At 41.0% G+C, this 19,271-nt stretch overlaps 1 protein-coding gene across 3 annotated transcripts; it reads right to left on the reverse strand.

Moving 5' to 3' along the window:
- Window positions 1–767: 767 nt before the first annotated feature.
- Window positions 768–16,023, reverse strand: LOC136477989 (clustered mitochondria protein-like). 3 transcript variants are annotated; one of them, XM_066476306.1, is made up of 29 exons: window positions 15,867–16,021; window positions 15,347–15,576; window positions 14,824–14,885; window positions 14,556–14,745; window positions 14,344–14,475; window positions 14,016–14,172; window positions 12,841–13,034; window positions 12,654–12,755; window positions 10,979–11,114; window positions 10,775–10,903; window positions 8,488–8,827; window positions 8,202–8,306; window positions 7,414–7,532; window positions 6,966–7,074; window positions 6,787–6,858; window positions 6,287–6,421; window positions 6,039–6,209; window positions 5,870–5,956; window positions 4,824–4,955; window positions 4,568–4,717; window positions 4,418–4,486; window positions 4,016–4,174; window positions 3,807–3,863; window positions 3,692–3,732; window positions 3,033–3,152; window positions 2,326–2,635; window positions 2,136–2,243; window positions 1,745–1,810; window positions 768–1,495 (listed from the first exon to the last, which is right to left on the reverse strand). In XM_066476306.1, the coding sequence occupies exons 2-29, from the start codon at window positions 15,570–15,572 to the stop codon at window positions 1,022–1,024; spliced, it is 4,152 nt and encodes a 1,383-aa protein (XP_066332403.1). In that variant the 5' UTR covers window positions 15,573–15,576; window positions 15,867–16,021; the 3' UTR covers window positions 768–1,021. The 3 variants fall into 3 exon arrangements, with proteins under 3 accessions (XP_066332403.1, XP_066332402.1, XP_066332401.1); XM_066476305.1 differs by having other exon boundaries at window positions 10,775–11,114; window positions 15,870–16,023; XM_066476304.1 differs by having other exon boundaries at window positions 10,775–11,114; window positions 15,867–16,023.
- Window positions 16,024–19,271: the final 3,248 nt, after the last annotated feature.

Raw genomic sequence — 19,271 nt, forward strand, 5'->3', positions numbered from 1 at the left:
TTGCTCGGTGTGACCGGGATGACAACTATGTGCCGGCACAAGCCTATGCCGATCAACCGGAAACTATTCCTCCAAGCGGTAGTTCTGATTCCGAGCTTATGAATGCATTTCGAGAATCCATCGCAATCGGTTTGGCTAATCGAACATGATTTGGTCGTCTTTTGAGGCAACTGTGTAACTATAAATTTTTTTGACTGTGTAATTGTTTTTTTTTTTGTCCGAGAAACATTGCTGCAAGAACATTGGCCATTTGATTTGTTTAACAATAATTGTTGGTTTACTAAACATACGTGTTGATTGTTGTGCCGTTGAGGAGGCGCCAGGATAGATGCAATGACTCCTGGCTTGTTAAGAATGCCTGGTTGGATGTAAAAGCATGCTTTACTTGCATGCAATGTCATGCATGCCATTAATAAGCTACATGCAGTTCATTAAATGTTGTACAGTACTTACTTTTTTTTAGATTTTAGGAACTAAACACCCCATGAAAAGTTGCAGTGCACACTTTTTGGGCAACTTCATGGCTACAGTCATTTTTGAGAAATTTTGGGAACTAAACACAGGCTAAGATGCTTCAAATCAAATGAAAATACAATCGAACACAGTTCTGCACACGTGCAAATTGGAGCTGCAGAAACCCTGAACGCACACGAACAGGAGCACTAAAAAAAGTTATGCACACACACACCAACAGAAGCACTAAAAAGTCAACAAAAACAAGTGTAATACCACTGTTGGGCAACAAATTACCATACTAATCTTGCACAAATTTTAAACAGGTACTGTGCCGACTACAGATTTATTAGCTTAAGGATTAGCCATTATCTCATCAGTGGTCTATCAATGATGATTCGAAACAATTGTCTTCTTTCTTGTAATGATTATTGAACCCTCCTAAGAACCCAACAAAAACAAATGAACTCTTCCACCACGTGAGCGTGGCAATCCTATAAAAGGTAAAAACCCAAATCACCCTAAAATCCAAAACTGTTGCCCAAAAAAAATTCCAGGCACAGGTTTTCTACGACTTTTGCTTTGATTTCTGCTTCTTCAACTCCAATGTTGTCCCCAATCCAACTGGTGTGTTGACAGTGGACTTAGCAGATGCAGATGGCCCGTTGGTATCCGCAGCCATCGCTTCAGTTGCAGTTCCATTTTGAACAGATCCATTTGTTGCCTGCCCTTCAGAGGCAGATTCCTCAGTTTTTGCAGAGGCAGACGTGGAAGACCCTGAAGCAGCATTGATGAGTTTGAGAATCTGAGCTAGTTCATCAGACGCATGGTTTGCCGCAGGGCCATTACGGACATTAAGGCCTCTTGCAGCAGCTTTCTTCCGAGCTTCTGCAGTCGCTCGAGCAGCTCGCTCATCCACTCCTCTCAGTCGTGGTACACCTTCTCCAACTACTGCAGCATTGAGCGACCTGTTGACATTTGCTGACCCATCACCTGATTGTATGGCAGCAGCCTTCATTGCTTGTAAAAATGCAGGGTTTGCCTGCAAAAGCAAGAGGTTATTCAATAAATCCAATCTCTGCAGATATAAATATCAATAGCCATACAGTTATAGGAGTAAATATTCAACCAAAAGTAGCATAAAAGAACAATAAAATGCATCATAAAGAGGATTATGATCTACAGTGCTTTGTTCAAAGTAAGCTCTCTGTGGAAGCATGGATATTGCTTCGGCCATTAAAGTCAGATGAATTTAAGCTGGTATAGAAGGAAGGTCTGCAATTTAGCTTACCTTCAAGAATTTAACAGCGTTATCGGATGCAATAGCTCCCTGGCCCTTCTGCTTCTGGGCGTTGACCTGTGGGGATTAACGATAGAATAATGTTCGACATGCAAGAATGACAAAGATATGCAGAGGTAATAGATCAGAAGGGAAAAAACATATGTTATGGACATACTTTCTACCGGTACATAATAACGGCACATTAGGACGCACACAAGAATCTCAGGGCCAAAAGTGAATCAACCAGTAAAATTTCTTGCTGACTGTAAAGCTAAATAAAATAACGACACTAACCCATTTAGCAAACATCACAATCTATTGTTCTGTCAAGATAATTACACAATATCCCTTGCAATATTCTGAAAAGTAAATTGCTAATCAACAAACATAGAAAATATACCTGCTCTTCTCGAAGCTTAAAAGTACTCAGCCAATTTTCTGAGTCTTTTGTCCGTGAGTCATTTTCCCCTAACTGTTTTACCAGTATATCATAAGTCTTCTTTTCATGCTGTCATGAAACACCAACATGCCAAGTCAACAGTTTGAAATAACTACCCCATCAGCCATCAGTATCCATTGTCAGAACTAACCTGAATTGAAAGCTTATATAAGCTCATACAGCTAAATGCAATGGCAAGAGCATGATAGCACACAGCTGTCTGAACATGATCAGGGCCAAGAAGTCGCTCATTCTTCATAAGGGCTTCTTGAAGATACCTAAGAGCAGTATTCATATTGCTGGCATCCTGGTACATCATTGCAACATTTATGAGAGTTGCTGCAACATCTGGGTGATCAGGTCCTGACGCCAAACTTAGCAGCAGCAGTGTGCGGGACATGTGTCGCAGTGCCAGTTCAGTTTGATTGAGCCCATGATAGAATAACGCCATGTTACCATAACTGAAGAAGAAATGGGTGTAAAAGGATAGTAAAAACTGGCTTAATAGATAGAGTAAAAATGTAAAATGCAATTGACAAATCAAAGAAAAAAAGAAAGAAAATATGATTATGTTTAACTTGAAACTAGTAGAATTCAAGACATGGCATAACACTAATAAGCTAAAAAATGTTTGCATGACTACAATAATGCTAGCTCAGCAGCTAGCCTACATATTTTAGATGAACTTTATAGCAAAATTTAGATTAATTTTCCACTGTTGCTTCACAATTTTAACATAAACAAAAGAGATTCAGCATAGGCGATAAGTTTTTCCAATGATAACATCAGGCTTCATGTCAGATTCAAGGATAATATCAAAATTTAGCAGTAACATTTTTTTAAAACAAAAAGGCATGCCTGTGGGCTGTGTCCGGATGATCAAGACCAAGACATCTCTCATTTATGATGAGTTCCCTATGTTGCTGCACAATTGCTCCGGCTGTATCACCAGCATGGTACAAAACCATAGCAAGGTACCTATAACAAATAAGAACAAGCATTTTGTTTTTTTTTTCTGAGGATTTAAATCTGAACGTAGAGAACAACAAAAGTACTCCCTCCATTCTAAATTATAAGATATGTTGGCTTTTGCAGATGCATTGCTTTTACTATGTATCTAGAGTGTAGACATAGTGCATAGCAAAACCTACGTATCTAGAAAAGCTAAAACGTCTTGTAATTTGGAATGAAGGGAGTAAATGACAAAAAATGCTCAACTTCTAAACAAATCTTGCATTTCATAGCTGAACATCTGACTAAATATCGTATCCCTGATGTAATGCAACTCTTACATACACGTGCATAGTAATTCACAGAGGTGAAAGATAGTGAAGTCATGTACACGTTATGAGTATTTTTTTCTTGAACACCATATACACATTGTGAGTAGCATATGCCATGATCTAAATGGAAGAATGTGGCATAGTATATCCAATAGATTGTTCAATTTCTCATGTGTGTTTTCCTTACAAAAGTATGACCAACACAATAGGCAAGTAAAGAAGTTAGCATTTTACCGGCAACAATTTGCAGCATCCTTGTGCATGGGACCAGTTATCTGTAATTTCAAATCAAAGGTCAAGTAAATAGAAGTTCTGCAGATATTTCAAGCTAAACAGCTTTTGTGTATACCTGTTGAAGCAGTGAAAAGGCTTCTGAAAACAATGCATATGCCTCATTCAATGTTCCCTGAAATGCTCAAATGCATTAATAAAATTTGCATCCGTGTTGTACAAAAAACACAACACTACAGAGTATTATATATGTCAGTCTGTAGAAAACAGGATAAGACCTCACAGCGACAATACTATATCAGAAATAAAAATAACAGAGTTGTATACCTCAGCCATCCTGACTTTCCCTGCTTCCATAAGATTCTTTGCGTCTGTACAGGTTGGAACAGAATGCTTGACAACTGGTTGGAGATTTAACATATCTGAGGCTTCGAATGGAGTTGAAGCATCCAGATCATATTTGCGTGCAGCAATTGTTATCCCTACCTGTTACATGTACAAGGTACAGTGACTAAAAAAATTAATAGATGCACAAACAATGGCATTTGATAGTTTCAATGGGCCTATTATACTACGGAGAGCATGTATACAACATGCAGGCCAATATTAGCAAAAAAAAAGCACAATAGAAGTTGCTTGGACCAAACACAAACTACCAATATTTTTGGTAGCAAATAAACCAACAATCATGCTATAAACAAGTAGCATGCAAGGCAGAATGGTACTAACCTTTTGGCAAAGATTGCGGAGAACAGCTACCCTTTTGGCTGAAATCCTTGCATCATCTGGCACTTCAAACTATTAAAAAAAATCCATTAGTGATGTTCTTCAAATAGAAAAGTGAAGACCTCAAAGAAACACAACAGAAATCATAAGTACCTGATATTTTGATTTTGCGAATTCCTTAATACTAAACCAAATTCCATCAGAGGTTAGATGGGAATAAGCTGATAAGCTTTTTCTTGAAGCAGCAGCATTGCTCAGTTTATGGCCTTTAGAAGACTTTTGAATTGGGCTATTTTCGTGACCCTAAAAATCATATAAAAAAAGATGAAACTGCGACATCACAAAATTCAATAGTAGTGTTTGCTGCAGATATCAAAACCACAAGATTACCAAGCTTGGGAAGGCATACCTTCAGAGTTTTTGACTGCGCATTGCTAAGACTACCCTTTGTGGAAGCACCTAAAACTTTCCCCACAAAACAGTTTAAGAAATGAGCAATAGCTGGCCCAATATCATGATCCAAACTTTGCCTCAGTATATCCTTGAGTGAGAACAAACAACTTGGTTAACATACAAGAAGGAACCAAACAAGAATAACTATATAATAATACAATGATGCGAATTGAATGGATTAAAACCACACCAAGGTTTGGATAGAATGGAGCCTGCCTTAAAGAAAACAAATGTACATGGCTGGCCTTGCAGCCAGAGTGTGCTGGATGATTTGGAGAATAAGAACCTCTACATGTTTTTAAGGGAAAAGAATCAAATCTCCTCCTGAGATTATTTGTTTAATCTGCTCTGTCCTGAAATACTGGGCAGGGGGGCTTCATAACCACGAGTTTGTGCAACGAGTGAAGAAAGGCACAGAGGTTATGCAGGAAATGGCGCTACATTTCCATCAAAGAGAATGGTGGACCAGAGATCTCCAAGGCAATTATCAAGTAGTGATTTGGAATCAGTGGCTTGACCCTTGCTTCAGCCTGTGTGCTGTGTCAGCCTTCGAGTGCCTTGTAATAAGCAACTCTTTAGCCAGTACTTTAGTTCAAATTGCTTATAATAAGCAACTTTTTAGCCAGTACTTTAGTTCAAGTCGTTTCTGAAAACTAAGCTTTTGCACCGGTAAGTGGTGTTGGTAGTGTTGCCTAACCCGCTAAACCCTTTGTGTTCAGAGGTGTGGGCAAGTACCTGTTATGGTCGCAAACGCGTTGCAAAACTTGTTAAACTCGTTGAAATTTCATTGCTGCCCAGTAATGAAATTCGGCTTTACAGTTGTGGAAAAAGAATGGATTAAAATCAACAGGAATAAGACCACTCATTTCCAGATTGGTAGTCAGAAAACCCTAACTGCAGTTTACTACAAATTTTACACATTAGTAGGTTTTCATAAATTTGCAATAAATCCCAGTCAAGTAACAGACTCAGTAACTAGCATAATTAAGAAAGTTATACTACCTTGATAACATGCTTTGCAGATCTAACTATTATCTCAGAAGAAAATAAGTCCCGTAAGTGTGGTAAATGTTTGACCATGCCTGCAATCTGAAACAAGAATCATATAATGAACAGAACAGATGAAATGAAATGTCAATTTCAGCTGGTCCACCTATAGACTCAGACTAACCTTGCCCAGATACCTAATATTTATCCCATGGAGATGCAATGTATCGGTTAAAGTCTGTCCATCCATAGGGGAGATATCAAGGGAGCAAAGATCCTGAACAAACTTCGGGATCACTATATCTATAAGATATGTGCCAGCCCTTTTTACCAACTCTTCGTCAGCAGCGATTTCCTAGGAATAGCAAACACTACAATGTTATCAAATTGGTATATATGGATATTAATTATACAACGAGTAGTTTTGAAGACCTCTGGACTGCCAGCAAGCTTGTACTCCGTAAACACATTTGGATTGAAAAGAATCTCAGAGCTTGAGTTGTCATTTTCCTCGTGTGTATGAACAGAGCTTTCTTCAGACTTGTCATCTCCTTCAACAGAGGTAACCTATAACAACAGGAATAATTTTCCAGATTACAAATGTTAAACATCATACCTTCTTTTATTCAGTCTTACTATTCATTCTGTTAGTACCATTGGTCTGAGTGTACAAACTAATCTAATATTCAAGAGGGATAAATTGGCAACAGTAAATTGATATATACCGCTCGATTAAAGACCTCTACTCCAGGTAATCAAATTAGGGATCATGCAACTGAATCTTAAGGAACATATGAATGACACAAAAAGATTACAAGTTCAACAACTTTGCATTATTGAAGTGGCATAAAAAAAACAATGGTTAGTTGCTTATTTATGTATAATGCTTCTGAACAAACAGAAAGAACACAGGGATTGCTATCGACACAAACCTTAGCATCAGAAGTACTTGCAACTGGAGCATCTGGAACCTTCTGCTTAAACGATTGTTTCATGGATTCAGCCTGCACAAATATAGATGATAAAATACAGTAATATGCAATTCAAATGTCCCACAAAATAAACCATGTTTCAATTTGGTGAATAGGATTAAAAAATGTGATAAGCTGACCTCAACAAATGATGCTATAAGTTCAGGTCTCAACACACAGAAGCGGTGCTCTTGTCCAATGTAGTTAGAATCTCGAGGAGTCACTCTCATCAGATCCAAAATGTAATGCCTACATGATAGTAAGTAACAAAACAACTGTGCTAAATATACCAGCGAGTACAAAACCCCCTGTTATTGCTATAAAAGGAAAAAGGGTAGCTCAGGAAGAAAAACAAAATCTAAGGGCTTTTTACAGTTCATGTAAACTTTACAGGATTGCCAGAACCCAGCAATTACAGTTAAACCACATGCTTACTAATAATTCTCAAAACATGCTCATTGCTTTCACGCACAGAGAAATGTAAACGGATGAGCTTTTAAGAAAAGAAAATGAAATGGTAGCGAGTGCTTTCATTACTTATACCAGACATCAACAGACCCCAGCGTGTAACTTCAAGAATCAAATTACCTGTCATCACTCCCAACAATGCCCTTGCATTCGACTGTAGCAGCTAATTTTACAGGATTGCCAGAACCATCCAAAACCACATGCTCCTTCAAATGGAGCTGCTTTGCCGCCTCAACTACCTAAAACAGCAATACAGAGCAGCACTAACATTAGTTACACTGGAGAATAAGCCAAAGTCTGAGAACAAGCTAAATTGAAAAAGAAGATGAAATAACATTAACATTAGTTTTGACTTTTTGAGTTCTATTAAAACTCTGGCCCAGATAATTATTGCCAAAAGTTGAGTGCACATAGCATAAAATACTAAAGTGGCGACAGATCACTGCAAGTTTCCTACCAAGACTTCAAGAATCGAGTGTAACAATTGAAATATTCTTATGCAAATTTCCTACCAAGACTTCAAGAATCAAGTGTACTTCAAAGCGACAACAAAAAAACATAAAAAGCTAGGCAAAACCTGAAATGTAAGCACTCCGAAAGTAAGACGGAAATATAAGTCAGTCAACCCATATGTCAGTATGCACTAACAACAATGTTGCTCAGTACGGAATACTTAACATAGCATGCAATTCAAATTGCCTCATTAAAACAATTCCTATAAACGATCATCATACTTCACATTGCACCGAAACCTTTCAGTCCCGAAGATGGAATTGCAGAATTAGTTAACAAATATTTGAACTGGACTAAATTTCAAGGTTTAGACTAGTCACTTGTAAAGAAATATGAACACAATTTTCAGACTTCTTTCAACAGAAAAAAATTGTTTACTCTTTATTACAACTGACCTTTGAATGGAACGCTTCGTTCCAAGATATCTTCTTGCCATTATCAACAGAGCCATACAGAAGGGAATCTGACTTGTCTCCTTGAAGAATACCAGGTATGATACTCTACAAGTCCAGTATAATTGGAACGTAAGTTGGAGTTTAGCTTACCATTTGTGACATTTTGACATAATAATATACAAAAAGATGTTATGAGTGAAAAAAACAGATTACAGAACACATAATAGAAACAGCAAAAGATTCTAAAAGTGCTATATATACCAGGACATGTAATTTCTATACAGACCTGAGCTACAACCCTGTGGCCTCTGTAATCAATTATTGTCATCGCAAGATTATAAAGGCCAGAAACATCAGCTTCTTGATAAGCCTTAGTTCCTTTTAAGTCATTGTTTGCAGAAGCATATGTCGCCTGCTCGCTATCCGCGAGTTGTGCCTCTTCGGATTTTGAGTCAGCTACCTCAGCAGATTCAGCATGGTTTGTATCTGGCTTAGCGATCACATCTGGGGAGGAAACCTTGGTGCTTCTGCTGGAGCCATTTTGGCAATCTGGCTTGTGGTCCTTTGAAATGTGTTCATAGTCGTAGTCGACAGCAAAACTAAAGAAAATATTGTTGTGAACATACCTGGGGCAGGGATAGAGGAATAGCAGGAGTAAGCTTTGGAAGGAGTAAAATTAAAACAGACTTGTCAAGAAACTCAAATAAGACTTGACCAAGCATGTATACATTGCAAGAAAGTGATAAGCTCCTAACAGTTTTGTAGCCATAGCAATCCATATTACAAGGAAATAACTCAACATTACACTAATACCAAAATGACGAAGCAAAACCTTTTAAATTAAAAGGCTTCACCAAGCTAGAACAAGAGCACAAATAAGAATACACTCGGTGTTGTAGAAGAGATAGGGTAAAGATTGAACTTTAATTGACAGTGTCCAAATTACCTCAGCATGCCTTTATAGAAAAGTAAAAATATCAGAATATGCGAATGTTGACAAACTAGGAAACAATGAAAATAAACTTGGAACAAAAGTAAAGAAGCTGGGTAGTTGAATGTGTCATGGAACAACTCCCGGAAGTACAAGTTGGTGAAAAAAGACGTACTTTGAATACAAAATGGTAATGCTTATAATCTAGTAGACATTGATATTAATTTTTAATTTACTATCAATAATTCAACATAAGTTTTACAATCACTCAAGCGTCCGAACAGAGATATACTAACTCAGGATACTTTATAAATAAGCACCGTGATAGAGATCTAATACTCAGTGTTTACAAGTCGTTGCTTAATCGCGATTAGTCATCCAACTAGGCTGGTCGCACTGTTTTTTGTGGGCCTGCTTAACCGGGCTTACATGTGATCTATTGGTCTGGCAATTTGGCCTGTTAGGGTTCGCATGTGAGTGCCCAAAAACGCACAGGAGGCGCGCTGGAATCCTCCCCGACGCTGGGCACAAATTCCTCCCACAAGATGCTACTATTCTTCCCGCGTGATCCCTCTCCACCCGCGCACGAGGGCGATTCCTCTCCCGCGCGTGATTCCTCCCCCCGCACGCTACTCCTCCCCCGCACTCTATTCTCTGTCTCTTGTGTGTATTCCTCCTCTCTGATGAAGTAGCCGCCGGCGCCCTCTGCCAGTTCAAGTCACCGCTCTCTTCGTGATGAGCTCCTCCTCCAACAGTGTGTGCCCTTTCCCTCCTCCATCCCTCACTCTGCAGCCTCTCTGCTAGTCGGCTTGTTGCTGTGCTGCCCTCTGCTACTCACTTGTTGGGACAGGAATATGGAGTTCTGTACAGTTCAGAAATCAACTTTTACAAGTCACCAATTAACCACTAATTTAGTCTTGATGCTTGCTTTATTGTGTACGCTATATATATAGTACATATAGGCACATATATAGTATGTATATGTCCTGAAATATATACACCGAATATATGGATGACTAGAACCGACTAGACTCTACTAATCAGTCTGGTTGAAGACTAATCACGATTGGTCATCTGGTTGATCCCATGGCAACTAGGTTCGACTATAGATTTGTAAATATTGTCTAATAGTAAGTGCAGAACCCATCACTGTTATATAATTAAAGTATTGAAGTGGTCCATGTGATTGTGACGACATTTGCACAGGCGAGGGTAAGGCTTGCCACTGACACCCTTCCCCAGACCCCGCACAGAGCGGGAGCTCTCTACACTGGGTACGCCCTTTATGCTGAATTCAAATCAGCTGCAGACAAATTAAGTTTCCATGATGTACCTAAAACCACAGGTTGATAACAGATACAAATTGATCAGTGTTTGTTATTGTCAGTCTTTAGGCTCTTCACAGAGAGTAAAAAGTTGAACCATGTATCAGTTTAGGATAGGCTCTACACAGCTTTTCAATGGCATCCCTTCAACTTTAAACAAACTCCAAAAAAACATTAGCTTCAAAAATCATGAAAAAAAAAGCATGCATAGCCACAGCAACGGATATAACCTTACTAAAATACTCCTACAACGTAGAACCTGTTGACATTGTTTACTCTGATTTTAAAGCAGAAAGATAGACATTATATTTACTCACATATGAAAACATTCTGGGTCAGTTGGATTTATTGGGGGTATGCATCTATTAATGACACCAACTGCACCTTTTACAGCAGCATCAACAAAATCACATGTTACTTTGTAGAGCGCTCTGCCACGCAATATCCTGAGCAGCCAAAAATAATGAGTTACTACAGGTATAAAGCAGTCAATCCAGTAAGTGGGATAACAACTAAAGAACCTTTCTTGAGGATTGCCATGAGGAAACTCCTGGCAGGACTGCAATTCTTCATTCCAGTCTCTCTGCATGCCAATTAATTCAGTGCCATATGACAACACAACAGAGTCTTCAGCCCTGGCTGCATCCCTTCTATGCGCTGTTACATATAAGAATGTGGAGTGCTTTCAGTTCTCATAACAGATTGCCAATGTTAAGTTTATACAAAGATTGAGATATCCAATATATCGTTATCGACTATCATTAAAGGTATGTTTGGATGTAGATATTGGAGACACTGGAATTGAATTGGTACCAATACCAAATCAGACCCAGTATTGAAAATGGACTAAATACCAAATCTACTGTTTGGATGTAGATGAATTTTCTATCTGGAATCGAGTGACGCATCAAATGCCAATTCCTATTTGGATGTACATAATCGAGGAATTCCCTGTCTTCTTCCCCAATCGGCCAATCCCCACCGCGGCACAGCTCGCACGACGAGCTAGGCACACAGGCGGAGGTGGCCTCGGCCTCGAGAGCAGAGGCGGAGGCAGCCCCGGCCCTGGCCATGGGGGAGCTCAAGCTTGACCCCGGCTCGGCCATGGAGGAGCTCGACCCCGGCCCGACCATGGAAGAGGTCGACCCCGGCCCCGGCCATGGGGGAGCTTGAGCTCGACCCCGGCTCGGCCATGGAGGAGCTCGACCCCGGCCCGGCCAGGCAGCGCTTCCCCAATCTCGCGACGAGCCCCAATCCGCCCTGCCCTTTCACTCCACCTACACCGGCGGTCGAGCTCCCCACCAGATCCGCCCCGCAGGCGCACACTCACCTGGCCAGGGAGCACAGGAGCCGCCCGGCCGGCCTTTTCTGGCCGCTGCGACGGCGCCCGCCCCACCCCGCCTATCCTCATCTCGCATCGAGCTCGAGCAGCCACGACTCATCTTCCCCATCTCTGCCTTCACCACTCTTCATCGGGGCGCGCGAGGGGGTGGAGGGGCTCCGGCGAGGGGACAGAGGGGTTGGCTGCGAGGGGACGGAGGGGCCGGCGCCGGAGCTCAAGACGACGAGCGGAGTGGAGTTTGGAGTCTGGAGACAACGAGAGGAGAAGGGGATGCGATTCCCTCCAATACGGAGGGTCTCGGCTCGGTATTGCTTCAGGGTCGCGCTAGGTGAAGGGAATATCTCGCGGAATCGAGCCCAGTTTCCATACTCCAATACCATGACCATCCAAACAGGTGGAATTGGGGTCTGCCACTTCCAATTCCAATACCATGGTCTCAATGCAGACATCCAAACGGGGCATAAGAAAGAAAATTAGAAGAGTAAGAGGTTCCGAGCTGCTGAAAAGAAACAGTCCTGCTGAAATGCCTTCGTAGCTTATGAAGCCAATAGAAGTTTAAACAAGACAAACATATTGGTATAATCTGTTTAGCATCATGCCGCACTTAATATAGACTAGAGTTTTAGCTAGAGATTACCTAAGTCTATATGGCAATTTTCTTCCAATGAAAGTGTGGCAAAACTAATTTTAGGCAGTAATATATAGCATGGTCGAGTCATACTTGCACCAAAGCACTTCAAAAACATATTAGAGAATACAAAAGGAAACCCCCAAAAAAACATGCCACAGAACAGCTCTTTTTTTGGATTTCTAATATGTAATATAGTCGGGGAGTGAATCACTGACAACATTACCTGGCACAGGATAAGCTCCTAACCAAGAAGTCACTGGAAGCAAACACTGAACATTCTCAAATGGATGAGCCGATGCCCTGCGATCCAAGACTTCACAAAAACCTTCAAAAGATTTGTCCAAATGTCAGAAAAGATTAAACATAGTGCAGTACAGCCAACAAGGATAAAATTTAGATCAATAGCAGACCTTTCTTAAATTTGGCACTGATCTTCTGGAGTAAGCCTACGAGAGTGCTGGCCTCCAGTCCTTGTTTTGTAGGTTTCGAGTCAAATATACTTCCATTGCTACTGTTAACATAAAAAGATTTGGAGCTTCCGGTAATGCAATATCTGTTTCCTTCTAATGTGGCAACATCAATATAGATGAGATCTCCATGTAACCTGAGGAAACCACTATCAAGTGTTAATTCCACAAAATCCAGACTCAAAACTGACAAGCTCACAACAATGTTACAGAATTATGCATCAAGCCCAGTATATGGAATATATACATATATACTTAATAAGAAATACACAGAAAAACAATAATACAGTTATCCAGAATTCCAACATCACAGCTTATGACTAACATAAAAAATATTAACATAGCCCAAGTATAGGCAAAGCAACATATCTTCAGGTAAAAACACCTTTCTAGGCAAAATGACCAGAGCTTACCAGACTTGAGAAAATAATGGGTGGTGCCTCTATGCTGCACTCTTTGAGCTAATGACATTTTAAAGCACAAGCAGACAAACCAAAGGATATTGCACTTAACCCATCAAGCACTTCAAGTTTTGTGCAGATCCCAACAAAAGGATAGAGCACTAGAGTACTACCTGTATTTATTTATTTATTGCGATGCAACAATCTTGAAAAAAGTCAAATATACTTGTTCCAGCATTCTACAGAAAAGGTAAAGCCTACCTTTCAGAACTTTGGCCTTGTTTGGGAGAGCTCCAGCTCCAACCAAAAATGTCTATGGATTTCTTGGAGCTGAGTATTTCTAGCTCCAGAAATCTGTGGAGCTTTAGCTGTGGATACACCTAAGTTGTTTGTTTGAACTGTTTTTTTTTTCTATTCTAGACAAAGAAGTCTTAAGGTTCTTGATTTTAGCATACAAACTCAAGATCTAAGGTGAAGCTCGGAGCTGGAATGCTGAAGCTGTGCCAAAGAGGGCTCAGTATATGGCTTGATAGCAGCCCGATTATGGAGAAAATGGGAGGATCAGACCACATTGACTGGTTATGATGGAAACAGGGTGCTAAGTACTCCTTGTGTCACGCTTATTAATAGGCCTAGCAGACTGATTTTTATAAGAATGGTTCCGAAGATACGCAAGAATAATATGACAATGGTAGCAATGCAAGATGGCAGGATTACCTCCGATAACTCGGCGGAGGATTGAAAGACGAAAAAACTATGCTTTCAACACATTTTATCTCTGCTGGTGCAGAAGCCAATAAACTAGTGAGAGCACCAGCACTATCCTCCATAAAATTTAAACCATCAAGCTCCTGATTAGGGCTTTTTTCAGAACCTGTTGAGCAGGGGTAGAATCAAGTAAGGTCAAAATCGACAGCAGGTTGGTTTAAAACTTGCATGAATTTATATAGTACTATAAACATTACTTGAGGCATTTACACCAAATATGGAAGGTATAACCGTATAAGTACAAGTGCAGATCAAAAAAATATTGGACCTGATGTACCTGCAGATTTTCCCTGAGCAGACTCATGCTGCAGAGCTAAGGATGTTGATAGGGAAACATGAAGACTAGACAGGGATAGTAGCTCCCTCACACGTCGGAGATGTGACCTAATAGACCTCTCATCATATATTGCTGAAAGAACATTTACTTCAGCTCCACGAAATAAGAACTGACATAGGACAATAGAGAAGAAACTGGAACATGTTACATACCAGCAACCATCTCCAGTGAACATCCACCAGAAGTTATATCTGCTATTTCTGATATTTCATTGTAGTCTTCTAACTGATGAGCTGACCCATCTTCAGTATGCAATATCAAATCGTAGCATGTATAGAAGCATGTTTCAGGAGCATCCAAGAGGAATTGTTTAACATCAATAACAGAATCTCCTGGGCTTAGCTGTAAATAACAGCATACCATGAAACGACAGAACTAGTTAAGTCAAATAGACAAAGAAAGAACATTTTTTACAGTTACCTGCAGCTCGAGCTTTTCACCTGATTGTGTCCTGACAGGAATAGGGTACAGATGAAGCTCTCCTGCTTGAATGGTTAATTGTTAAAGCAGCAGTGCATTCACAGGAATTGTCTCCATTTAAAAGCATGCAGGCAAGGTTTTTCATGCAAAACAACAACAATACAACATGCTAAATTCCATAGATGAAAGTTTTAACAGTCCAACTGAAATGTGTAAGGATGTAGATGATTACTCTAACAGAGCTTGGCCAGAAATATTATATCACTACAAAGTACAAGTATTATCAACACATAAATCCAGAATCATTAGTGTAAGCACAGCCATACAAAACATGAAAGGAGCAAACATGTCATTCATTCAGCATAGCTTCAGCCAAATAACATACTAGATCAAAAGTATATTGTCCACCTGTACCCAGGTAAAACACAATGCCCCATCGTGTTCACTGTATTACTATTCAAGCAATACAATACAACTGCAGTATGTCAGTATCAGTGAATAAGTAAAGAAGCCATAGCCTCACCTTCAGCTGGCTTTCTTGCAGGCTGCACAGCCTCCGGGGCATCCCCGTCTCCTTTCTCGACATCTGCCACGCCATCCTCCGTGGCAGGGGTTTCGTTTACTTCCCCATTCTCTGGATTAACCACTTCGGCTCCGTCAGTCGCCAGCACCTCTGGCTCAGCAGAGGCGGGCTGACCCGCGCCCTGCGCCTTCCCTTTGTTCTTCCCACCCTTGGATTTCCCTGCCATATTCCTGCTCAGACCAGAAACCGACGCCAACAAATCTAATTAGGCCAAAAAATACAAAATTCGCAGGATAGCATACACCACGGCTATCTAAAGCCACAGAGTAACATCGCCAGTTCTACAAAAGAACAACGGAACAAAATACCAGCCGAGCGCACGATCTGCCGCACGATCAAAACCCTAAACCCTCTCACCAATCGAGACCCCTCCACCTCAGCGCCACACCCGGACGAGTTGGATTCGATCGAATTAGCATGCATGGAAAGGGGATTTGGTTGGGGAGTGAGAGTGACCTACCGCCGCCGCCGCCGGCGCGGAAGCTTCGGCTACCGTAAGATGAGAGGCGGCGCGAAGACGAGGCACGGAGGGAATGATTGGGCGAGGGGCTGTTTTGGTAAAGCGGAGGAGGGAGCTGCAGCCCTCGCCGGCCGCTCCTTTTATAAGGATGGGCAGACCCCCTAATCTCTCGTGCGGCCTTCTGGGAGTCTGGGTGAGGCGCTCGAGTTGGTTTGGTTCTTTTCCCTCGTTTTTTCCGTCGCTGCGCACGCACGGAGGTGATATTTCTGCGTTTGGTGAGTTGGGTTCGTAGGGGCAGTTTGGGTAGCTGGCTCGGTATAGGATTTGGGTTGCTAATCTGCTAGGGTTCTGGGAGGGGTTTAGGCGGCGTAAGACCCTGGCGGGCGCTAACTAATGCAGCCTGTTTGTATGAGTGGGAGCTGCAGTCACAGCAGCTGAAAAAACTAACTCCCGAACAGAATTCTAACTATTTTATTTACTCACCCTATCCAAAAATCCAAAAAGTAATGTAATTCTGGTACAGTACCAGTGGTAGATTTAGGCCTAGGGCCATGGTTCTAGGCGTGGTTCAAAAAAACCATTTAAGGCATGTTTAGAACAGAGAAATTGGAATACAATATGAAAACAGAAGATTGAAAACACATGAAAGCAAAAAAAAAGGTATTTGAACATAAGAATTTAAAAACTGTAAATGGTAAAGAAAATCTTAGAAGCACCTAGTCTCACAGGAACATGAATCTCCTTTGTGTTGGCTGTTTCTTTTATCTCTTCATCACGCATTTTGTGTTACACGATAGGAAGAGAAATCAAGACATGGAATGGATTTTCCACTTCCTTTGAAATGAGCAAATAGCTATAATATTCCAAAGGGGATCGTTGGTTCCTCCAATCCAAATTCTTTCCTCGGTTTTACGAATTCTACAATTTTCCTTTCAAAATTCTCTGATCCAAACGCGGTATTATATTCCCTTATATGTAGTTTTTTTTTGCCTGACTCGCGTTGGGCCAAATGTGTACACTCACAATCACCTCATTAGTCCAGAACAAAGAGGAGGGAGTCAGAGCGCATACGCCAAATACACGATTCGTCAACGCAGTGCCTGGTCCGTTCCTAGCTTTGCTTCTTCTTCGGACAAGATTCACCGCTAACATAGCATCTAGACGCCAACGTACACCAGCTCCGCCATCCTTAGCCCTCCCACCAGCCATCATCGCCCTCCTGCTGGCCTCCACACAGCCGGGTGCGACCCTAACGCCAGTCTTTTCCGGTGCCACAACTAGCGTGGCCTGGCGCAGTGAAGCCCGCCTAGGCCTAGCCACAAACGTAGTGCCCGAGGGGCGACTCAGTGCCGGCGCTCGGCAGGTAGGTATCTAGGCATGGCACTGGGTAGGAACCACACGTGCTCCACACACTAGACAGGCCGCAGGCAAGCATGCGCCTAGGTAAAGTGGCTATGTGCCTTTACTATGTGACTCACTAACGCCTTGGTAATTCTTCCCCATTTTCAATTGAATCTAAGTTCTATTTTAATGTTGAACTATTCCTGATCTAAAAATGCAAAAAAAAATAGTTAATTGATTAATGTCGAATTTTTAGAGCTACGCAATGAAGAGGATTGGGACATTAAAATCCTTTATTTCTCTTGATCTTACGCCAATTATACAATCCATATCACAGAACCAACCTTCTACACTAGAACAATGAGTAGTTATAGTTAGAGATGAAAACGAACGGACGGACAATGTACGTGGAAGAGGCGCACGGATTAGAGAAGCATATTTGAGTTTTGTTTGTCTGATATCTACTTCCAAGTATGGAAGAAAAGTGCTTTAGATATATGTCTCTAGCATGAACTTTATATTTTTTTTAAAAAAAAAAATGATAGTATATACCTAATATCAAAGTGTGTTTTGTGGTCTATTACTCTCTCTCAAATGTCCGAACAAGTTGGAGCAATATGTATAGACACGAAGGAAATATAAGCCTAGAATAAATTGGAACACACGACGGGATTATTTGATAAAATCTGTAAGCCCACGTAATTATACGAGTTAGAATAGTGTGTTTCTAAGCACATTACGGAGTTGACCTCTAGGATAAATGAGAGCGATTGTTGAATAAATCTTCAAGATAAAAGTCATCCGGGTTATCATAGAATAAGCTACGTCTTGTTACAACATACATGCATGTTTGTTACTAGCATACCTATTTGGTGTCATTAATATTTTTTCTCAATGTTTTATCAAACTCTAGATGAATTAACAAAGAATGCATGAAAATTATTTCTTTTGCCTCTCACTCTCATATGTTCATGTCTCACTTCTCTTACTTATCCTACGTACACTATCACCTGTCTTTCTTTGAGTCCGGAGTCACAAAGCTTTCATTGATTTTGCACCACATTTATCATGGTCTAGCTGTCCGAAACCATTTGTGTCACGGCTTACGCATGCGTATGGCTCGCATTTCATCCTTCATAATCTCACAACATGTGCGGTATTTCATCCTTCGTAATCTCATAACATGTGCACACAATAGCACATACGCATGAGTATGGCTCGCATTTCACCGTTCATAAGCTAAATTAAATATATATTTACTATACCTAATATTAAATAGGCAAAATGTCTCCCCTAATTGCTCGAACAATGAAGAGTTTCCTCTATGTGACCTGAACTCATGATCCATACATATCGACAACTTGCATCTAACGATGATGAATACGAAGTCCGATTCCAACACGTATTGGGATGCGCCTGCGTATCTCGTACACATGACCCACATTCATACCGGCTAGAATAACTCGTACCTAACGATGACACGAAGTTCTATTTATTTCTATATATATTGGGCGTGTTTGATTGTTTGGACCGCGGCTTGAGACAGACCCGCATGGCGCAACTGGACTCGTGTGTTTGCCTAGACCGCATGGGTGCCTGTGTCGCACGATGCTCAAAGCACTGTGGAACCTGGCCATGAGGAAATAAAACCGAGGTTCGCGGCTGGCTCGGGCTGTAGCGCTGCTGTGCGCAGGTGTGGGTGGCTGACATGCGCGGGTAAACAAACAACAGGCTGTACAGAGCCAAGCCCAAAAAACATAAATCCACCAACAAAAGAAGTTACACTAATCTAGTTTTGCCCAGGCTCTACTCATTCTTCCACGCTAGCTTAGTCTAGACAAAACAAACAGGCTTATTGAGTTAGTTGCAACGCGCCAACACGTTTGCTAGTTAAATCTAATAAAAATAGCTGGCTCGTATTATGATACGAAGCATACGGGTACCTTTGAATTGCACGTCCCATTGAATATTGAATATCATTGAATATGAATAGGCGTTTCCAATTGCACGCGGTGCGTCGGTGTGCCGGGACGGGAGAATCTTTATCCAAACAGGTTCCGTGCT

Source organism: Miscanthus floridulus, chromosome 8 (assembly GCF_019320115.1).
Source record: "Miscanthus floridulus cultivar M001 chromosome 8, ASM1932011v1, whole genome shotgun sequence".
NCBI lineage: Eukaryota > Viridiplantae > Streptophyta > Magnoliopsida > Poales > Poaceae > Miscanthus > Miscanthus floridulus.

Coding starts and splice junctions, on each gene's coding strand:
- LOC136477989 (XM_066476305.1), bottom strand. CDS start 15,572: ATGGCAGGGAAATCCAAGGGTGGGAAGAACAAAGGGAAGGCGCAGGGC. Junction 11,115..12,653: donor AGGAGCTTATCCTGTGCCAG/GTAATGTTGTCA, acceptor TATATGTAACAG/CGCATAGAAGGGATGCAGCC. Junction 3,864..4,015: donor GGAAAGTCAGGATGGCTGAG/GTATACAACTCT, acceptor TGAGCATTTCAG/GGAACATTGAATGAGGCATA.